This window comes from Pseudorca crassidens, chromosome 2, assembly GCF_039906515.1.
Source record: "Pseudorca crassidens isolate mPseCra1 chromosome 2, mPseCra1.hap1, whole genome shotgun sequence".
NCBI classification, from domain to species: domain Eukaryota; kingdom Metazoa; phylum Chordata; class Mammalia; order Artiodactyla; family Delphinidae; genus Pseudorca; species Pseudorca crassidens.
Genome location: NC_090297.1, coordinates 160,291,207 through 160,312,685, shown reverse-complemented (window position 1 = coordinate 160,312,685; position 21,479 = coordinate 160,291,207). Strand labels below are relative to the sequence as shown.

The following is a 21,479-nucleotide window of genomic DNA, read 5'->3' as shown; positions in this document are numbered from 1 at the left end:
CACATACACATGGTGTGTTTAGTTCTTGCAGCAGAGATCTCTGAATCCAGCATCTTCACTGGCCTCTGATGGCCAGTTACCAGCAGCTCGCTCTGCTCTGTTTCCCTGCAGGGGGACTAATTAATAAACTTTTCCTTAATGGAGTTCTGGCTGCCAGGTCCGCAGGGATTATTGCTTATATATAAGTAAACAAAATTTCCGTTTTAAACAACACTCCAAATCTCCTCATTATATTTTAAACAGATATAAAGGCACTGAGTCAAGCAAGCCGTGGGCTAGGAGGCTGTGTGCATTCTGGCCTGGATTCCCTTCCTCACTGGAAGCCAGGTACTGTAGCAGGCAGGTGATGCCCCCAGGTCCTTCGGGGCTAACACCCACATCAGCCTGGATGCCTGCCTTTTCTTTGTTCTCATCTACAGATACGTTAGAAAGTACCTCACTAGGTTTTGGAGGCCATTAATAGCATCTGCCTTGTCTTTTAACCTGAACTTATTATTTAAAAGCCATTCACTTTCACAATTTATAAATAGGAAGAAAATGAATTTGATGTTAAATATTTAATAAGTGCCCAAGATTTGTTAGGTGAGGACTTGGGTAGATTGTTGGGTTTAGGGAATGTCCCAGTCTACACTTTTGTGGAAGCTATACGTTAAGTTCTTATAGTTGAAATAATTTAATTGTTTCTTTGTTTTCAAGATTCCTCTCTACTTTCAGATTCCAAATTGAAAGCAGAACCATGAAAGAAAGTGAAAACCTGAAAGCAAGTTGTTTTAACTTGGTTAGAAACCTAGAGGGAGGGATTATCCTTCCCTCCTGAGCTTTTCTGCTCAGAGCCATTTGGAAGCCATTTGGCTCCAGAATCAGATCTTTTGCAAGTCACCCTCTGCTGAGAGTACAAGAATTCACTGCAGGCTTTGATTATGATTATGATTGGTAGCTTAAAAGAATAAAATAAACATTTTTCAGATTCCCACATTCATGCTGCTAAGACATAACTCAGAAAAATCAGTGAGGGCAGGATTTAAAGCCAGCTCCCAGATCGTTAGGAGAACTGTGGATCAAATTCTGTACAGGGCTTCCCTGGTGGCGCAGTGGTTGAGAGTCCGCCTGCCGCTGCAGGGGACACGGGTTTGTGCCCCGGTCCGGGAAGATCGCACATGCCGCAGAGAGACTGGGCCCGTGAGCCATGACCGCTGAGCCTGCGCGTCCGGAGCCCGTGCTCCGCAACGGGAGAGGCCACAGCAGTGAGAGGCCCGCGTACCGCAAAAAAAAAAAAAAAAGAAAAGAAAAAAAAATTCTGTTACAGATTTTAAAGGTCTGGATCATTTCATCCCTATCCTAATCCCTTGCTTCCTTCTTTAAGCAATTTATTCTAAATGGGAGTGCTGTACGTGACGCGAGCGCTTCATTGAGAATCCACCTCCCCTGAAAGACTCGCATTCAATATAGTTTGCTCATCCCCAGTCAGATCTCGATCACCATCACTGGTTGTCAAGAGCGATCTGATCTGCGGCTGGTACGTCTCCCTGGGTGCAAGTGATGGCCAGTGCCTCTTGATTCCTGGGCAGCAGTCAGTGCAGGTAGCCAAGGAGGCGGGTCTGAGACTGCATTAGGGGAACTCTGGCCCCAGCGAGGATATCTGGTGAGATTTTAGTCCTGGGAGTAGGGGTAGGGGTGCATCTCTGGGCCCAGTCAAAACTAAAGGAGCAGGCGGCAAGCAATGCAGGTGAATGACTGGTCCATGTAGCAACATGGATGCATCTCAAATGCGTTATGTTCAATGAAAGAAGCCAGACACTGAAGGGCCACATATAGACCACATGAGTCCATTTACATGTTGTTCTGGACGAAGGCAAGGTTATAAGGACAAAAATCTGATCAGTGGTTGCCAGGGGCTAGGAAGGGGACTGACTAGTAAGGCAAGAAGGACTTTTCTGTAGCCATGGCTTTGTTCTATATCTTGATAGTGGTGGTGGGTACACAACTGAACAGATTTGCCAAAATTCATTTAACGACACATAAAAAGGGTAAGTTTTACTGAATTTAAATTATACCTCATAAACCTGAACTAAATAACAACAACTAAGGAGTAGGAACAATAACAGAAGACTGGGCCAACAAAGGCATCGAGATGGGGGGAGGAGGGAGCTTCCACTTCCCCCATGCGGAAAGGGGGAACAGAAGCCCCCAAGAGCTATCTCCAGGAAAACCGGTTTCCAAGTCTTTGGGCAACAAGGACCCCAAATTGGGGAGCCCATCCAAAGGTCCCAGTCGCATGTCTTAATTCCAGGCTCCATCTGGAATTAGGTTAGTTGATTGCCTCCCATTAGGCAATTAGCTGCACAACTTCTAGGCACCAGGCTTAGTCTCCTAACTCAGGGTTTTTGTTTGTTTTTCGGGCATTCAGTGCCCTTGAGGCAATCATTTGGAGAGCACTGGGGGCCAGTTGCCTACGTTTTGAAAGCCCTGTAGAAGTGGACAGAGAGAGACTCTGGAAGCTGCTGCCCAGCCAGCCCAGCCCTGTGGCCCACACTTGCTTTAGAAAAGCCCAGTGAGGTCCACCGACTACTTTGCCCACTGCCCAGGATCCCACCTGAGACACTCAGCTAAGTGCTGGTACTCAGCTCCTGAGCATAGAGTATATACTACTTGGCAGACAAAGGATGGAGCATTACACCGAGGTCGGTGCCAGCTTTGAAAACAGCCAAGAGCGGACCGTATAAGCATTGATTCGGGTTCCCGGAGGCGCAGCTGCTCACAGAGCGTGCCCTGGGCATAGGTGTTTACAGAGAAATGTCACAGTTGGGCATTACCTGAGGCAGGGAGGCAGCCAGAATCTGGTTCGTTATTCAGAAGTCTGATTTATAGACTATTTAAAAGACATGGTTTTGTTTCTTTCTGGTCCATATAGTGGCTTCAAGCTACTGATTAGTAACATTGCCAGGGTGCTTTGGTAGATACATGTTGGTCTTTCATGATGAGCACCTTTAAGGTTTTTGAACAAAAACATACTATGAAGCAGCCATTTTTCTTTTTCAAATTTGTTCTCTCACGTTCCCATGGCAATCACATCTGTAGATCATCTTTACCGAGTGAGCCCTTTCCCCTGGGTTGTTCGAAAGCAAACATCAGCCCAGACTACACAATGGTCTTGAATGACAGACACATCGGTGCACCCCACACTGGTCAGATCGTACTACATTTTAAAAGGTCACAGCTGGGCTTCCCTAGTGGCGCGGTGGTTGGGAGTCCGCCTGCCGATGCAGGGGACACAGGTTCGTGCCCCGATCCGGGAAGATCCCACATGCCGCGGAGCGGCTGGGCCCGTGAGCCGTGGCCGCTGAGCCTGCGCGTCCAGAGCCTGTGCTCCGCAGCGGGAGAGGCCACAACAGCGAGAGGCCCGTGTACCGCAAAATACAAAACAAAACAAAAAAACCCCAAAACAACAAACAAACAAACAAGAAAAAGGTCACAGCTGCCCTTGAGGAGAGGCTTCTCTCCAGGGAGGGCCAAGGAGGCTCGAGGGCAGAGGCCGACTTACTTCCCCCCTTGCCGCTCTTCTCCATGCGGTACTGGTAGATGTGCAGCGTGAAGAGCATGTGGGAGTTGCGGAGGTCGTCCTCGTTGCAGTCCTGCTGGCTGCCCCGCCGGGAGGTTATGGCAGCATCCAGGAAGAAGGCGGCCTTCTCTGCAGTGGGCGCCCGCAGCTCACTCTGGTTCTGCAGCTGGAAGACACAAGGGAAGGACTGAAGCTGCAGGCGGGCGGTTTGCCTGCCACTCGGGCCTGGCCGTCTGTTCCGCATTCTTGAAGGCTGGACGTCCTTCTGGAACCAGGGCCTCTATCCATGTGCAATTCTCAGCTTAATTTATTCATATCTGAAAAGTAACACTGAGCAGGCTATTGGATGAAACATATTTTCACCCATTTTACAACTGAAGTAGAATCTGTAAGTATCAGGTGTGAAAAGCAAATGGTTGTATCTGGGTGATCCACGGGGGCAGGTGTCCCACCCTGACCTCTGCAGAGGCCAACAAACCAACATCCTGGGCAATCCATGTACCTAAGAAAACATGAAGGATGTGACCACATCTTGATTTCAAAGACTAGAGCGTTTAGAAGCAGGTGGGTTGCAAAGTGTGATTTTAGTCCAGATAGTACTGGTATCACAAAGAAGTGAAAAAACTTAGTTAGCTTTAACTCAATTCTCAATTTTCCCAGCTATTTAATTAGAGCCAATTTTAGGCCACATTTACTAGCATAGTTATAAATAAGAAGTAAGTGTAAAAGACATAAGAAGTAAGTGTAAAAGACATATGAAAACACCCAAGATACTTGAGCGTCTCATCTATATCATTTAAGGGCTATCTATTTTATCTTTAGTTGCTAAATTCATGTTCATGGCGTACTCATTAATTCATTAAAGAAGCACTGTGGGCAACGTGTCTAAATCCTATGAGATGCCTTGGTAATTATAGTAAACCTTACTCAGGGCCATATTATCAGCATTTGACCAGCACTCCTCTACTGGGGGTGGGAGGGAAGAAAAGTAAACTAATATTTCTGATCTATTCAAAGGAATGATTTGCGGTATGTGCCTTAGGGTCAAATGTTGACAGTCTTCTATTCTGACTCTAACTGTGTCTATAATTCTGAATCATGAGAGTCGATATCTGGAACCTGAGGCCATCAAAATCCTCAACCTTCAGAGAGGTTCTGTGGTGCTCGTTGTTTTATACTTACTATCGCAGAAAAGATAACCCAGAGAATGTTTAAGATTCTTCAACAAGAAGGTGAAGAGGATGTTGGTCTCTTCCTCTTTTTCTTAATCTTCAGTTAACCAGAGCTTTCACCTCTGTGGAACTTCATTAATGGAGTTATAAAAGTGAATGGCGGTTATAGCATATTTGAATGTCTAAGTAATGCTTGGAGTGGGAGCAGTGGGTAGGGTGACACTGATTCCATCACAGGTGCTGAGAAATGCGCATTTGAGGGCTCTATCCCAGGCCTATTGAATCAGAAATTCTAGAGGTGGAGCCCAGCAGTCTGTGTTTTAACAGGTCTTCCAGGTGACTCTGATGAAGACTGAAGTTTGAGAGCCACTGGATGAATGTCTGTATGACCACTTAGTTTGCATTCTAATTAGGTTTCATATCCAAATGGTATCTGATGCATCTGTTAAACCTATGAAGAGCCAATTTTAGTCAGACATGGTAAGGACCTTTGGGAGTTGCTGAGAACTAACCAGGCAATCACAATCGACAGTCAGGAGAAACATCTAAGAGGGCTTCCTGGAAGAAGAGCCAACTAGCTGATACCCAACAAATAAGGAGTTAGCCAGATGAAGAGCGAGAGGAGAGGAGTCAGCAGCCTTCTGTGCACAGGGAACAGGATGTTCAAAGGCCCAGAGTGAAAAGAGGGAGGATGGTTGGTGCCTTCGAGCCTTGCTACTGAAAGTGTGGTCAGTCATTGGGAAGCTCGTCAGAAATGCGTCATCAGAGGCCCAATCCCAGACCTACGGAACCAGAATCTGCATTTTAACAAGATCACCAGTGCTTCTTATGCACACTGAAGTTTGAGGGGCACTGCTTCCTTAGGGGACCTAAATGTAATTTAAGAGGAGTGGCAGGAGGGGAGTGGTAGCAGGTGATGCTGGAAGGTTGTGTAGGGCCTCTTGCGAACCATGAGGATTCATAATGGAAGTGGAAGGATCTGAGGTGCTCTAAGCAGGGGAGGAACATGGCCAGGTATGAGTAGATGGGTGTAACAGAGTGGGTATCCTCACCCGAGAAAACAGTCGCATCTGGGGTGAGGCAGGTACTTATCAAAATGAACACCTATTTAAAAAGGAGGCATCTGATAAAACTAGAAAATAGAGCCTATAGCTAAAGACGGGAAAACCTGATTATTCTGGATATGAACCAGGGTCCTCCCAGGTCATGCCCACCTCTACTGTCAAACAGCGAGGGAGAAACGCTCCCAACAGGCATGACATCCTGAAAAGGCGAGCTGGAACTTCTCTTGGCTTCCATGGTTCCAGCAATTATATCATGGTTCCAATTAGAAAGTGGTTATTAGTTTTTCCTACAGCACTACTAGTCCGGCTGTAAACCAGTGCCAGAAACGCAGTTTATAGAGCCATAAACAGCCCCAGTGATGGCTGGAGCTGTTTGTGCAAAGCAGTAAACATTTCCGCTTGTCGCTAAACAAAAGAAAGATGGTATTTTCTTTTTTGTTTTGAAAGGGGCGTAAAGAAAGTGAATTCAATTTCCCCCCAGTGCTACAACAACTGTGGTTCCTGTTCATTGTCAATTAGATGCAAGGTACAAATATTTAGGTTGGGCGAGCAGCTGCCCTGCAGCTGCAGGCCATAAAGTTCCAGTCCACTTTAAAGTAAACACTTGCAAGCCTCCCTCGGTTGCATGTTGAGTGAGTCACGAGGTGAACCGCCCCAGCCGCCGAGGTAGGGATGAGCCACCTTGGAGCCAGCCAAGCCCCAGAAGCAATCACCTGCGTGCCACAGATGGGGTCCTCGCACAGGTACACGCCCGGAGACTGGCCGTCCTGCAGGCTGCCCGTGGCCACCTCCGACAGCAGGTCCCGAAGGTTCTCTTCTTTGCCCCACACCTCCACGGCTGAGATCCGCACTGAGAAACGGGCTCCGGTCTTTTCTTTCCGTTCATTTATCAGCTTGAAGAGCCAAGAGATGGCACAGGGGATGATGCCAAGGTTCTGCATGGAATCGTCTTTTCCGATCATGGTGTAGGATTTTCCTGGGAGAGCGAGGAAGGAAAGAAAAGCAGCTTGAGTGTCCAGGCATCATTCTATAGTCTCAAGATAGATGCCAAGGATGCAGAAGAGAGGCATGGGGAGTGGGGAATGGGAAGAGAGGAAAGGAAAAGGTGAGAGAAATATTAAACATTTGACATTTCCAAGTACTACTGATGGAATAGCTATAATAAAGAACGTGAGAACCCCGACTAACGACAAGATTAAACCACAGTTGACCTTGAGGAGAGGATCTCAAACGTTACAAGCTATCCAGTTTCCGTACTGTTTTTCTCATGGTGGGAAGGCAGAAGTCTTTCATCCCTGATATGGTTCTTTTTTTCACCACCCCACGGATTCACTCCACATACTTACACTTTATATCCTTTTTCAAGTTAAATGCTGCGTATATTTTGCATGGGCAAATTCCATTCAAATCTGGATCACTGCTTTGATCAGAGATCAGGAAGACCAAAGTGGCAGTGAGATGAAATGGGCTTTCCGACCTGGCCTAGAACCGGCTCCATCATTGCAAAGCTGCTGTTGGAAGCCCTGCCCAGGGACACTTTTTGGAACTCGCCATATTACTAACTTATCAAGCATGTAAAGTGAGACCTGGTGAGCAGATGGCCACAGGTCAGGATTAAGAAGGCACTTCAAGGGGATTCAGTCATCAAACCCTCACAGAGGTGTGTGGCGGCCGCCTTTCCCAGGTGCTTCAGCACAGGTGGATTCCCGACAGTTGGGTGGTGGGAAGCAAGGATGCTGGCAGACTTATCTCCCCAGACAGGTGCTAATGTGGTCCGGCCTTTGCTTGGTGGCTGCCCCTCTGGCATTACGTTGAACCCAAGTACTCTGGGGAAGGGGAGTCATCTCTGCTCCCCAGCAACCCCTGCTCAGGAAATGTAATTCTCCTGCTGGCTTTCTGGGCGTGACCCTGACCTGGACCGAGTGGGAACAGCCCCACTACTCCTTTTGTGCATTTCTTGGACTCTAAGGCTTTCCTAGGTGACTGGGAATCCACTTAGGTTGAGCATCTATATTTCAGAAGCAGAAATGGTTATTCATGATTATTCAATTCAGCACCTGCGGGAAACCACCTTTCCCTTCATCCGAGGACTCTGGGTACAATACAGAACAATGGATAAAGTGATAGGGAAATCCAGCAAGCAGCATGAAAAAGTAAAGCTCTCACTGACCCAGCTTGGCGTGGCCGAAACAGAACACACAGCCATCTGCCCCGTTGACCACAGACTGGATCACCTCTGCCACGGTTCCAGCACACACTTCCGCCTGGCAGACACAAGAGGAGACACAAACTGTGAGTCGACCATTAACAATGGAAACTTGCACCTGCTCTCCTGGGACTCAGGGTCCCAGAGCCATGGCATTTCCAGATGGGTCGGCTCTAACGCAGTTCTGGAGGTGCGCAGAACCCTTCGTACTTCCCACTCACTCGCAAGCCTGAGCATTACACACATTAAAAGCAAACCACCCTTCTGCTAATTTGTGGTACATTTCAGCTGCTGTCTCTGCAGGCCAGGCACGAACAGGCTGGAACGGGAACGCAGAGTGCTTTCATGGACCTCACGCCATTCTGGCCTCCTCCCCGGGCAAGTATTTAAATATTCCATTCACCCTCTGCTAACTAGATCCTTCCTTTACACACACACACCTCCACCACCACCACACACACACACTCAGAGCTTATGAAATGGCTAGGCTTGTTAGAGGGTAAAGGGTGATGTGTCATTTCAGGAAAGTGACCTTGGGATACATTATGGTTCTAATCTAAGCAGGAGGTTTGTGATGCATGTCTGCTTTGTCTTCCTGATAACTCTCTCCTCTTTCTCCATCTACATCCTTCTCTTTTCAAAACCAGACTTTTGGGCTTCCCTGGTGGCGCAGTGGTTGAGAGTCCGCCTGCTGATGCAGGGGACGCGGGTTCGTGCCCCGGTCCGGGAAGATCCCACATGCCGCAGAGCAGCCGGGCCCGTGAGCCATGGCCGCTGAGCCTGGGCTCTGCAACGGGAGAGGCCACAACGGTGACAGGCCCGCGTACCGCAAAAACAAAACAAAAAACCCAGCCTTTTCTTTCTTTCTCTCTAGATACATTCAATGTATACACTATTAATCACCACTGGTCAGTATGTTACAATGGGTGGTCTTCAGCCTGTTATGTGTCTCATCTCCAATGTGATTATTACATCCTTAGACAGAGGCCAGTCTCTTGGTAACGTTTTGTATTTCCCCATTAACACCCAATACAGCACTCTGCAAATGATAAGAAAATAAATTTTGTGAACCAACTTGGGGGTCTGGGAAATCTCTCTGGTTAGCCTCTGAGGCTTTCACAGCAGCAGGAAGACAGAATCACTCGCCGTGTGCTGCACCTTCCTTTCTCCCTCAGCACCAGAGTCAGATCTGGAAGCATTCAGAGGACGTGCAAACCCGGGGCTCAGTGGGCATCGGAGCAACGTGCCTCCCAGTGGGAATCTGAGGACGGCAGCCTCGGCACTGAATGTGGTTATTCAGCTCCAGGTTGCAACAACACAATGAAGCTAAGTGTTCGAAAATCAATGTTCTCTCCCGAACCGAAACTGAAAAACCACACTCCTAACAACTGTCAGTTGTTCTGGTGATGGCCTCAGCAGCTCTGCTGGGGGCTCCTCCTGAACGAAGTGGGTGGCAGGATGAGGCTGCGGTGGGGACCACAGGATCTGTCTCATCCCCAGGGCCTAGGCAATGAGAGTCCGGAGCTAAACCCTGAGACTGAGGTGGAATCTTGATGGAATTTGCTGAAGGTGCCTCTGCAGAGCCAGGAGAAGTTATCACCAAATGAACTCTGCCTTCCTCAGACATAAAGTGAGATGGGGGTCAGGAGGCTGAGAGCCCACCTTGAGCCATACATAAAACAAAGTGTATTAGATTCAAGGTCAGCAAAGAGAAAGATGGTTGTGTGTGGACCACATCCACGCACGTTACTGAATCACCCGTCCAAAGGCCTGAGGACAGAGAGAAACGGGAGCAGCCTCACGGGCACAGGGTGGGCAGGCCTCCCCTTGCAGAATTCTTGCCCAGTGTCCACTGAGAAGAGAGCGGTCAGCAACATGTCCATCTGGTGTTTGTTAGCTGACAATGGCCCCTGGAGGCCCTTTGCTGTCTTTCCCCTTGAGCCTAGAGAAGCAGGAGCCTTCCCAAGTGGACTCCACAGGCAGGGCTGGGCGTGCAGGAAGCCTGTTACCCACCGGCAGGACTCAGTCCTGCTGCCCACCCTTCCTAGTGATGATGGAATGTTTGTGTTCCCCATACCCCCCACCAAGTTCATATGTTAAAACTGAATGTCCAATGTGATGGTATTTGAAGGTGGGGCCTTCGGGAGGTGATTAATCATGAGGGTGGAGCCCTCGTGAAGGGCATTAGTGCCTTTATAAAAGAGGCCCCAGAGTCCTCCCTGGACCTTCCACAATGGACGTAGTGAGAAGACATCTGTCTATGAATCAAGAAGGGGCCCTCGCCAGATCCTGAATCTGCCAGCTCCTTGATCTTGGACTTCCAACCTCCAGGACTGTAAGAAATAAATTTCTGTTGCTTATAAGCTACCCAGTCTGTGCTGTTTTGTTAAGGAAGTGAAAATGGACTAAGACACCTCCCCAAAGCCAGAACCAGCAGAGGTATGCCCCAGCAATGGGCAGCTGGTGACCGCCGAGGCCACTAGAGGGTACTGAGTGTGGCTTATAAGGAGGATGTCCTTAAAGACCGGGTAAAAGCAAAGTTCATGACCGCCTTGGGTCACGGCGGTTGCTGCTGCCTCACAGGTCAACAACAGGGGCCTGAGAGCAGAGGCCCATTCTATACGCTTTCCTGCTTTCCTGCTTCGGAGGCTCAGAGGGTGCTCCTTCACAGGGGCTGAGGCTGAACACGCCGGCAGCATGATATTACTATTAACAATGGCAACAGCATGGTAAAAACAGTAGCACTTGTTGAGCGCTCACTGTGTTCTGCCTCTGCTCTAAGCACCTCACGTGTATCCACACAGTGAATCACAGCAGCCCAGTGAGGCCCGTTTTGAACTTGTCTTCATTTTATGGATGAAGACACTGAGACCCAGAGAGGTAGAGTGACTTGCCCAAGGACACACTGGTAGTAGCTAGTGGATAAAATGGCGAGAGGGCAAAGATACAACACCATCCTGAGCAGGACGCAGATTGGTTAATAGGAAGACTCCAGGACAGATGTCCACTCAAGAAAGAGTCTGTGAATGAGAGACTGAATTTTTGAATCTCAGTTTCCTTGTCTGTAATGTGAAAACAGCACTACCTCCCTTTTCAATACCACAGAATTCCAGGAAGAGTAGAACGGGTTAATGTATATGAAACTTCTTGAAAACTACAAATTTATATAGAAATGTAATTTATTATATTGGAAATGTAACAAAAGCAAGCATTCTGAAGCGATAGCAACTGTAAGAGGGAGCACACGAGCTCTGGAACCAAGTGTGAATGTAAGCAAAGACTAGCAATAAAAATGGCTCCCTTTTCCGGAATAAATCTAAAACTCATTAATAGTCCACACTTAATTTAGGGTTTGCTTTGGAATTCTTACGACTTAGGGAGATTCGCTTTTGAAAAGTTTTAACTGTGTTAATTAAATTACTTGTAGGCCATTTATTAGACCCAATGTCAGGGTTAGATTAGTGAGCCCACTGGGTGGTACAACACACAAAAAATGTAACGAGGAGAAAACCTACAGAACTTATTCATAGAGTACTTTGTCTTCTCATGGTAAAACTCTTTGGGAAAACCACACGCTTAGCTTGCTAATGAATGGAGCCTATAATACGTGCTAAGTGCCTATGGTGTCTGTGTGAACATCGCTACTTCCTATACTCAGATACCACATGGAGGAAATTAGCAAGAGCTGCAAATCGTACCCATCAGCACCCTGTCTTCAGGTTCTGCTCTAGGCTATTGGTTACCCGAGTGCACACTGTTTTGTTTAAATCTTGGGAAGTGCTGGAAATTTGTCAGGAAGATGCAGGTGTCTGATGCCAAAATGCAGGCAAAGTAGGCCACTGTACACCTATAACCTGGGTTATAGATGTCTACTAGAAGATCCAGTTGCACCAATTCATTGCAGATGAATTGCACCAGATGGTGTAAGTGAATCTTCTAGTACACATCTGTTCTACTGGGATTGGTTCCAGGAGCCTTGGTTAAGGAATCTTGGCACCCTGGTCCCCCAAGAAGCCTCCAAATTATACTCATAACAGACTAACAAAAATGGCCACAATTCTCCACCCCTCCCTGTGTGCATGCCCCTTGCAATGTGACTTCGCAGCTCCTCCAATCAAGAGACAGAGCCTCTCCCCCACTCCTCGAATTTGGACCAGTCGCATTCAGCAGAAGTGATGATGTGTCGATTCCGAGCCTAGACCTCAAGAGGCCTGCAAGCTTGGATCCTCTCGTTGCCTTGAGAGCAAGCCCAAGACAGCTGCTGGTTGATAAGAGACAACATGGAACACAGACCAGGTGAGCTGGCCAAGGCCATTCTGGACCAGCCTAAAACTAGCCAACCCTCAAACATGTGATAGCGTCCAGCCAAGATCAGTAGAGCTGCCGACCCAACCCAGAGCTGATCTCTGACACACAGGTGAGCCGAGCTAGGAGCAGAGGAATGCTCAGCTGACCTCCAGACTCATGAGCAATAATAAATACTTATGGTTTTAATCCACTAGGCTTAGGGTGGTTTCCAATGCAGCAATAGCTAACCAACACACCAGCTCTCCCCAGCCTCTCTTCTTCCTCTCCGCTCCCCTGATGCAGGCCACAGGACTGCACGTCAGCCTCAGTTTCCCTGCCTAGCACTCCAGGTCCTCAGTAGGACTTGCCCTCTCTGGAGCCCTAGAACCCTGCCTAATTCTTTTCTTTTTCTAAATTTTTTTTTTGATGTGGACCATTTTTAAAGTCTTTATTAAATTTGTTACAATATTGCTTCTGTTTTATGTTTTGGTTTTTTGGCCAAGAGGTATGTGGGATCTTAGCTCCCTGACCAGGGATCGAATTGCAAGGCGAAGTCTTCACCACTGGATCGCCAGGGAAGTCCCAAACCCTGCTAATTCTAACCCAGCTCCTTGAAACATCTTTTCCCTTCTTACATGCTCACACCCAGAAGCCCAGGCAGGAGTGGGGTCTTAATGGACCAGTTGCCAGCATCTCGATGCAGCTGTACCCGACACTTCCAATTCTGTCTGCTCTCTTCCTGCTTCTGTTTGCCATTCACTGATTGGCTCTCTCTTCCTTCTCTCCAAGAGTATGTTTTGTTGAAATCCTGGCACAACAATCCTGCCCAAGGTGTGACACCAGCGATTCAAAAGGACTGAACTATTCAATGGAATTCAAATTGGCTTCCGAAAGTTGTGTAGACAGTGGAAGCGACCCATCAGAGTGCTCTGGAAGATACCCTCCCAGCTCATGGGTCCTAGTGAATAGTTAAAGCTTCTTGAAACTAATCAATATCGCCTGAGCCTGAGAAGCGGTTGTACCCACCTGAGAAGCATCTTGTGGAAAAACCGCATCAAAGGCAAACATCTTAGGAGGAACTTGGTTCCCTCTCTTTTGGAAGGCATTTAGACCTCCACATGTCAGGGGGTCATACAAGGTGATCTGCTTCTTTCGTGGGTCCACCTTTAAGAAAGAGCTGGATTCCGAGGTATCGCGAGCCAACGTGGAACAAACGCGAAGCATGACTTTCACCTGTTAAGAAACAAAAGCAGGAAATGACAGGGATTAAGACAGTTGGATACTTTATGATGGAGCACCTTTACGTACTCTGGAGACACAAGTATGTGTGGCAGCATGGAATCTTCTCGTGACAAATTATGATCAAATGCACAATGAATTAGCAACATAACCCTCAGCGGGTCACGGGAAAACTCAATTGATTTATAATTACCAGGTAGAATATTTTGATACGTCTGTTACTTTATTACAGAACTGGCACATCGTGTTCTTTGTCTTCCTGTTAATATAAATAGAAAATTAACTGTACCCAGGTGGCCCAATTACTTAGATGAAAAGGTAATCTGGACTGCCAAGCTTTGGGGGGGCTGGTGTAGTTCCCTTGAAGCTCACAGATCAGTAAACCCTGTACATAAAAGTTAGCTCCGTAATTTACTCCTTGAGTCTTGCCCGTCAGGACTCTTAGAGACAAAAACCCACAGTTATTAGTGTCATCATTAGAAGCCTGTGAAACGGCCTGTTTTTAATGGCCAGCATTTGAAATGTGTGCCAAGGGGCAACAGTGATAAAAGACTTGTTTGAAACATGTTATTTGGGATCCCATTAAGTGAGTGCAGAGAAATGATCGTTTCAAGGGATGAAAGTGCGTCTCTGTGGGAAACAGGCAGCAGTGCCCCTTTAACCCACCTCCTAAGTCATTGAACATGGACATTTCTAGGGCTCAGCCCAGCTCAGCCCCACCCCGGGGCCGAGTGGGGTACTTGTGGGAATGGACTGCTTGCCCTAGAGTTCTGAAGTGAGCAGAAGTCAAGTTGAAGTCACACACACAGTTCTAGAGGCTCAAATCCCGGGGAAATGGCCAGCATTTGCTCCCTTACCAGCTCTTTGTTACTGCGTTGCTACTTCACCTACTCGATGAGCCAGGCACTGAGCTAGGCACTGGGGATGCAGAAGACACATAATACATAGAGGAGCAGGGCACACAGACACAGAGACAGGAGATTTTTGTAATACGATGTGGCAAATCCTGATGCTATATTCAGGGTTCTTTTTAAATTCCTCTCTGTGTCATGCCCTCTTCATCCAATCAATGTTCAGGCCTGAAGAAATCTCAGTCATGCAATTTTGGGGAAAGGGATTGCCAAATTTTACATAAAGGATTTCAAACATACAGAAATGCTCAGAGGATAATCTACACTGTGCATACCGAGTGAGGTCACCCTCCTGCTTATCTCAGCCGTGTCTGCTGAGGCATGGGAACTCATCTGCCGTGGGCAAAGCTGAAAGGTAAAGAATTCCTAGGGCACTGGACTCACCGGATGGGCTTGCACTGTGTCCCAGCTGGGCTTGTTCTTATCACTTAAGAATAGTACTCAGGTGTGGATCCGGAGGCCGGGGAGGGGGCGGGTGTCATGGTGGAAGGTTGGCATGAGGCTGACCCCTCAAGGTGCAAATCTTGGTTTTCTCTCTGAGGTCATACAATGGTACCTGCCTTTTCCTGAGGGTCTATGGTGTGCTAAGGCTGTGCTGTTATCTATGGTATCTTATTTAATCCTCCCAACAGGCCAGTGCATAGGCATCCAGATTTTACAGATGAGAAAACAGATGCTACAGAAATTGCGGGTGGTAAGGCTAGGCTCTGATCCCACCTCTGACTCCAAAACCCATACTTTTTCCATTATGCCAAGTATTGCTCCTATACACAGTCAGACTTCTCGGAGCCTCAGTTTTCTCACCTGTATATTAGGGACAACATCACCTATCTCATGGGACTGTTGTGGGAATGAAATGAATTGACATGTGAAGTGCTGAGCACAGGGTAGGCGCCTGATTCCTTTTTCTCCTCCTCTTCTCTGTATTGCCACAATCTGAATCACGATATCCTAGCATTTTCCAATCATGGTGTGAATGATAAGGTTTTAGAACTCCTTGCCCTGGATTCAAAAACAGGATGCCATGGGGGAATCACTGCAGATGGAGCTGGGTATTAAGTGCTGGGCCTTAAAAAGCTCCTGTTAGGGGCTTCCCTGGTGGCGCAGTGGTTGAGAGTCCGCCTGCCGATGCAGGGGACACAGGTTCGTGCCCCGGTCCGGGAGGATCCCACAGGCCGCGGAGCGGCTGGGCCCGTGAGCCATGGCCGCTGAGCCTGCGTGTCCGGAGCCTGTGCTCCGCAACGGGAGAGGCCACAGCAGTGAGAGGCCCATGTACCGCAAAAAAAAAAAAAAAAAAAAAAAGCTCCTGTTAGTAAAACCCGTCAAGTTTCACACATAGTCACTGCGTGTATGACAATAACCATCACTTCTGTCTACATTCCATCCTGGCAATTTTCTTGTTCACCATGAATGTCTCCAATCTTATTTCAGTTCCATTCATTACTATAGACTTGCCCCCCTTACACAGCAGGTGTGCTAAGAGCATGTATTCAAAGTGCAACTTTTGGTAGGTGTCTGGGCCCTCTGGTCTTTCTTTTTTTTTTTTTTTTTGCGGTACGCGGGCCTCTCGCTGCCGTGGCCTCTCCCATCGCGGAGCACAGGCTCCGGATGCGCAAGCTCAGCGGCCATGGCTCACGGGCCCAGCCGCTCCGTGGCATGTGGGATCTTCCCAGGGCACGAACCCGTGTCCCCTGCATCGGCAGGCAGACTCTCAACCACTGCATCCCCAGGGAAGCCCCCCTCTGGTCTTTCTGTAAGCAAACCTCCTAGCCCAGCCCCTGAACACTACAAGTCAAGGATGATGCAACCCCAGGCAGAACTGATGGGGTCACATGGCCCACTGCTTTTCTATTTCACAACTTTGCATGCAATTTCTGGGTAACTAGAGGTGCTGAATGTACAATATGAACTAAGCCAGGCAAGGGCCCGCAAGGAGAAGCAGCACAGAAGGGGCTGGATCAGTGAGTCATTTGTCCAGGGGGAAGGCTCCTGAATCTTAATGAGCTTCTGAGCCTGCAGATAGGCTGCAGATCCCAGCTTCTGGTCTGACCAAGGAGATACGCAGCTCTTTAAAAATCCACTGAATTCCGGGCTGAGGGAAATGCCACACTCCATTCTCTCCTTTGTAATTCATTTAAATAAATGGATAATTTTTTCCCCTTAAAGGAAGGAAATTGGGTTTCTCTGCTTCGTTTCTTTGTGTCATTATTCCTTGAGCCCAGCACTGCACTTCCTGCTAATCCTCTGTAATTAAAGTGCTTAGGAGATACCACTTGTGATCAAGAAAGTCTCCCGACTTCTTGCCAGGAGTTTGTGCTTTTGTTGCAAACACTGGTAGGTTTTTGGCAACATGTACGTCAACCCTCCCTCTGACTGCTGCCCTGGGTAGAGGGTACCCACAGCTGTCAACGTGCATAGCCTTCTCCCCAGCTCTCAGGGTCCAGGGGACTGTCACTATTTTAGGCCCAGCAGCAGAGGAGCTAGAGAGGCCCAAAGTGGGGGAGCGTGGGCCTGACGCCCTGACTCTCTGGGACTAGCTTAGCACGTCACCTACCAAAGCTCTCCCTGGTTGAGAGCCCGCTTTGCCGCAGTTATCTAATTATTCAGTGGATGGTGGCAGACAGCGGTTGCTCCAGGCAGCACTTGTCTTCCTGTCCTGCTCATTAATCATCCCAGCGCCTCCTACTGGATGGCCTGGCAGGACTGATGGAGAGTGGATACGTGAGACTCGCAGAGCTTTGCGCCTGAACTGGACAGACTCTCCATCAACATGAAGCAGCGCCGGCTGCCACAGCCTTCGGCGCAGCCCACTGACAGGCAGATCCGCCCACGTGGTCACCCAGACTCCCTCCCCCCGCCGCGCCCCCCCCCACCCCCCCCCCCCCCCCCCCCGTCCTGAGGCTCAGTGCACAAGCGCACGGTTGAGGACCAGGGAGGTTCCTCGCTGCCTGTCTCTCTACCCCCAAGCTGTCCGGCCGCAGGCTCTCTTCAGACTATATGGCCCAGGAGGGCTGGGGGCAAATTTGACCATCCGAAGAGTCCCTCACCAGTCAGAGAAAGACTACAGACGATGGTGGGGTAGTGGGACACAGAGAGGACACAGCCATCCTCAGTATCAGAATTATCTTTACCTTCCACATCTACTCTTAAGTTCCTAAAACACATCTGGAAATGGTTCTCCAAGGCACACAGAGGCATGTGAGATGGGTGCACCAAAATCTGCCAGCAGGAAGCATGGTGGGGCAAGTAGGGCGGGTGAGACCATCAGAAGGGATTCTAGACCCAAAGGAGCCATCTCCCGAGACAGAACAGCCAAACTGCAGAGCCAGGGGAGCACTGACAACTCAGGCCGGCGTCCTGTGTCCCTCTCGCTGAGGCAGAGTGGCAGCGATGGTGACACTGAGACTCCCGGTGATGCGTGTAGGCCACGTAAACACCCACCGTCCCGTCTCTCAAGGGCGATTTAGCCTCAGATGAGCGAGAGCGAAGCCCAGGCGAGAGACTGAGCTGACGTCCAGCCCTGCCTGATGACAGCGACGGGGAGGGCCGAGGCAGTGCCGCGCTGCCCTCAGCGCAGCCCAGGAAGCCTTCCTTGGTTTCTACGTATGTTTGGATGGGATTCAGCTCTTGAGGGAAAAACACAGAGGGATAACAAAAGGGTCCATTGTACCTAAAGTACATCTCCTTTCTTACAGGTTCCAGGTGTGATGGGCACTGCCTGCTAGGAGCCAGGAGACTGGGTTCTTATCCAAACACCACCACCGTGGTGTGGCTGTTCACCTAAGGCAGGGGCCTTGGTTTCCTTATCCCTAAAGTGGGCCAGCTGTGTCACCTCCCTTGCAGGACAGGTGTGAAGAAATAAAGAAATAAAGACAGACTCTAGAGCAACATACAAGTATAAAATATCATTCTTCAAAGAAAAAAGGAAGGGAGGGAAAAAAAGAATGAATTCATATTCTTCAAACCGACTAGTATAAAGTAGACTTTCTACATCAAATTAATAGCATTAGAAGCCTTTCTCCAAGGCTTAATTTTTTTAATTAAAGGAAAACAAATATTTAATGAACATATATATCCACAGTGACGAGAGACAAAGAATAAAATATCCTCCTTCTTCCTCCCCCCGCCCCAAATTAAAGAATATACAGTCTACCGACATCTTCTGTAAAGGGGAGTAACCCATGTAAAATGTGATCTGAGGCTCTACAAGCTAATGAGGTATTGACCTTATTTTATTCCCTTCTTTTCTGTCTTGATCACACGTGATAGACGTACTCACATTGTCTACTTATGGTACATTAGCCACTTCAGGAAAATTCTCCAACCATTCCAAGTAAGATGACTGAAGAGACAGGAACCTTAAACAGTATATACTTCTCGATATGTATTCTTCTCAACACACTCGCTTTTCTGATCTACCAAGAAATGCAGCAACCTTCCATATTCTTCTATGCTTAGGACATTCTGACAAATCTATTGTAAAAGATTTTTACAATAGTGCCAATTTCTAAAACACACTGCAAGTGATTAAGGGTGTGACTTTCCAGCCAATATTTAAAGAGTGGTTTCCTCCTTATAACATAATGTAAGATTCTATTGCTAATCCACCACTGGCACACTGAAACCCACAAATGTGACTTTCTTTCCCCCTTTTGATTTGCCAAATGTGCATGCTTCACCTGATACGAGAGACAGGCAAAGATGTTTTGTAAAGAAACAAATTAAAATTGGGTTTTAGAACAGGAGAAAGTTTAAACACTTTTCTGGTAAAGTTTCTAGAAATAATCTGAAATTACTTTTTCTAAAGGAAGATCTTGATGATTTCATGTGCCTGAAAGCTTCCAGAAGTTGTTTTTCTTTTTTTTGTGGTACGCGGGCCTCTCACTGTTGTGGCCTCTCCCGTTGCGGAGCACAGGCTCCGGACGCGCAGGCTCAGCGGCCATGGCTCACGGGCCCAGCCGCTCCGCGGCATGTGGGATCTTCCCGGACCGGGGCACGAAACCGCGTCCCCTGCATCGGCAGGCAGACTCTCAACCACTGCGCCACCAGGGAAGCCCTTCCAGAAGTTTTTAAGGAGACCATGGAATCAAATTCCAAATAGTAATAATCTTGGAGGTCTCAAATAACTCCGATACTGGGAAGTCCAGGGAGCACCAAGCAGGTGTGTGCTCCCTATATTTACAGAGGGAGCTTTTCAACATTACGTTACAAAGTCATTATTCCATCGAAACATAGTTACTGTTACAGAATCACAGGTCACACTGCGGGACTCCAGAGATTCTAGGCACAGTTGAGTTGTTAGTTACAGAACAAAATCGGAGTGCATTTCTTTGCATAAAACCACAGTAATAATCCTACATGACATATTCGAAGATCATAGGCTAATCTTCACCTGGAGGTCCAGAGCCGTTGGATCCAGTGCTGAGTTTGGGGGGTAGAGGGCAGACTTCAGGAGGCTGAGGGCACTCCGGGCCTGTTTGGGGGCAGCATCTGCCCCGTGTTGATAAAATCAACCACTCAGTAGAGGATACTCAAGTGACTTGTCCAAAGCCAGTTGCCTGGCAAAGGTGAAAGGGCAGTGGCCCCTGACCCACTCCTCCCACAGAGTGTGTTCTGGGTCGGAGCCAAAGAAAGAGCGCTGTCCTCCCACCAAAGCCAGCAGGGCTTGAACCTCTCCCACCTGGGGCTGGGCCCGCACTGAGCCACCTTTACAGAGATGGGGGGGGGGACTGTCCCTGCACTGTGGGTGGCTCGCTTCTCAGAGGTACCAGTGGGTAAGCTCACGTGGTACCAGACAGAAAATAATGAGCAGCGACGCTATCAAGAGGAAAGATTTACGTTATTCAAAGCCAGGCTGGGAACGGAGACAAGTGGTGGCATAATAGAGCTAAGTGTGGGAGAACATGTGCGAGACCAGAAACGGGGCCGTAATGAGAGGTGCTCCGCGAAGAAGCGCTTCGGGGAGTGGGGATGGGAGATTCCCTGACGCCCTCCATCACCAGCATCTGTCACCAGGCAGCCATCAGGGGACCACAGTGCTGGAAGGAGGGAGAACGAAGCCAGTGGACAAGCCCTTCCTGTGAGGCTCATGGCCGGGCAGCCTTCGGGAGCGGGGCCCCTTACACCAATTAGCAGGTTGGGAAAATTCTGGCCAGGATTCGAGGAGGGAGATGGGCACATTTCAGGGGCTAGTCTGTCAGCAAGGACAGCGACTCTGACAGCAGCCTGTTAGAAAAGGCCCCATCTCTTAGTTCAGTGCTAGGATACTTATTTTAAATGGATAAGCTGTTTAAACATACATCCTGGGACTTCCCTGGTGGCCCAGTGGTTAAAGCTCTGTGCTCCCAATGCAGGGGACCTGGGTTCGATCCCTGGTCAGGGAACTAGATCCCACACACCGCAACTAAGAGCCCGCACGCCACAACTAAAAGATCCCGCATGCCACAACTAAGACCCGGCACAGCCGAATAAATGAATAAATACATATTAAAAAAAAAAAGCTACATCCTAAGACACAGGCATTCTCTGTCAAGTGGGATGTGGGATTCTGACCCTCTCCAATATTAAGAACGCTCACTGTCTGAGTGTCTTCCCTCTGACCACGTGGAGCACAGCCTGGAGTTTCGGAGCACATGCTCTGGAGACCCACTGCCTGGGTTTGAGTTCTGGTTGTACCTTTTACGGATGTGCATCTGTGGACAAGTGACTTAATCTCCCTCAAGCCACATCTAGAAAGATCATGAACTTCGAAGTCAGGACGTCCTGGCTCTTACAAGCTGTGTGACTAGCAACATATTATTTTAACAGTTTCCTCAACAATAAAATGGAAATAATAGCCCCTATCTGGAGGGCTTTATAAGATTATTAAGCAAATAATCATGCTGAGTACTTGGCACAAAGTAGGTCCTCAATAAATAAGTTACCATCACACTGAGCCCTCATTCATGACAGTGCTGTACGAGCCAGCGTTCTCAGGAATCTAGCAGATGATCTCTGCTCTCCCAGCTCTCCCTTTAACCACCTTTGACCTGGGAGTGCAGA

General features: G+C 48.4%; 1 protein-coding gene across 2 annotated transcripts in view; it reads right to left on the bottom strand.

Moving 5' to 3' along the window:
- Positions 1-21,479, bottom strand: part of KIF26B (kinesin family member 26B) — a 500,361-nt gene that overhangs the window by 88,098 nt on the left and 390,784 nt on the right. For both annotated transcript variants that reach the window (XM_067729537.1, XM_067729538.1), the window contains 4 exons: positions 13,315-13,521; positions 7,966-8,059; positions 6,509-6,771; positions 3,542-3,725 (listed from right to left, as the gene is read on the bottom strand). In XM_067729537.1, the coding sequence (XP_067585638.1) occupies positions 3,542-3,725; positions 6,509-6,771; positions 7,966-8,059; positions 13,315-13,521 (748 nt within the window). The remainder of the gene's footprint in view (positions 1-3,541; positions 3,726-6,508; positions 6,772-7,965; positions 8,060-13,314; positions 13,522-21,479) is intronic.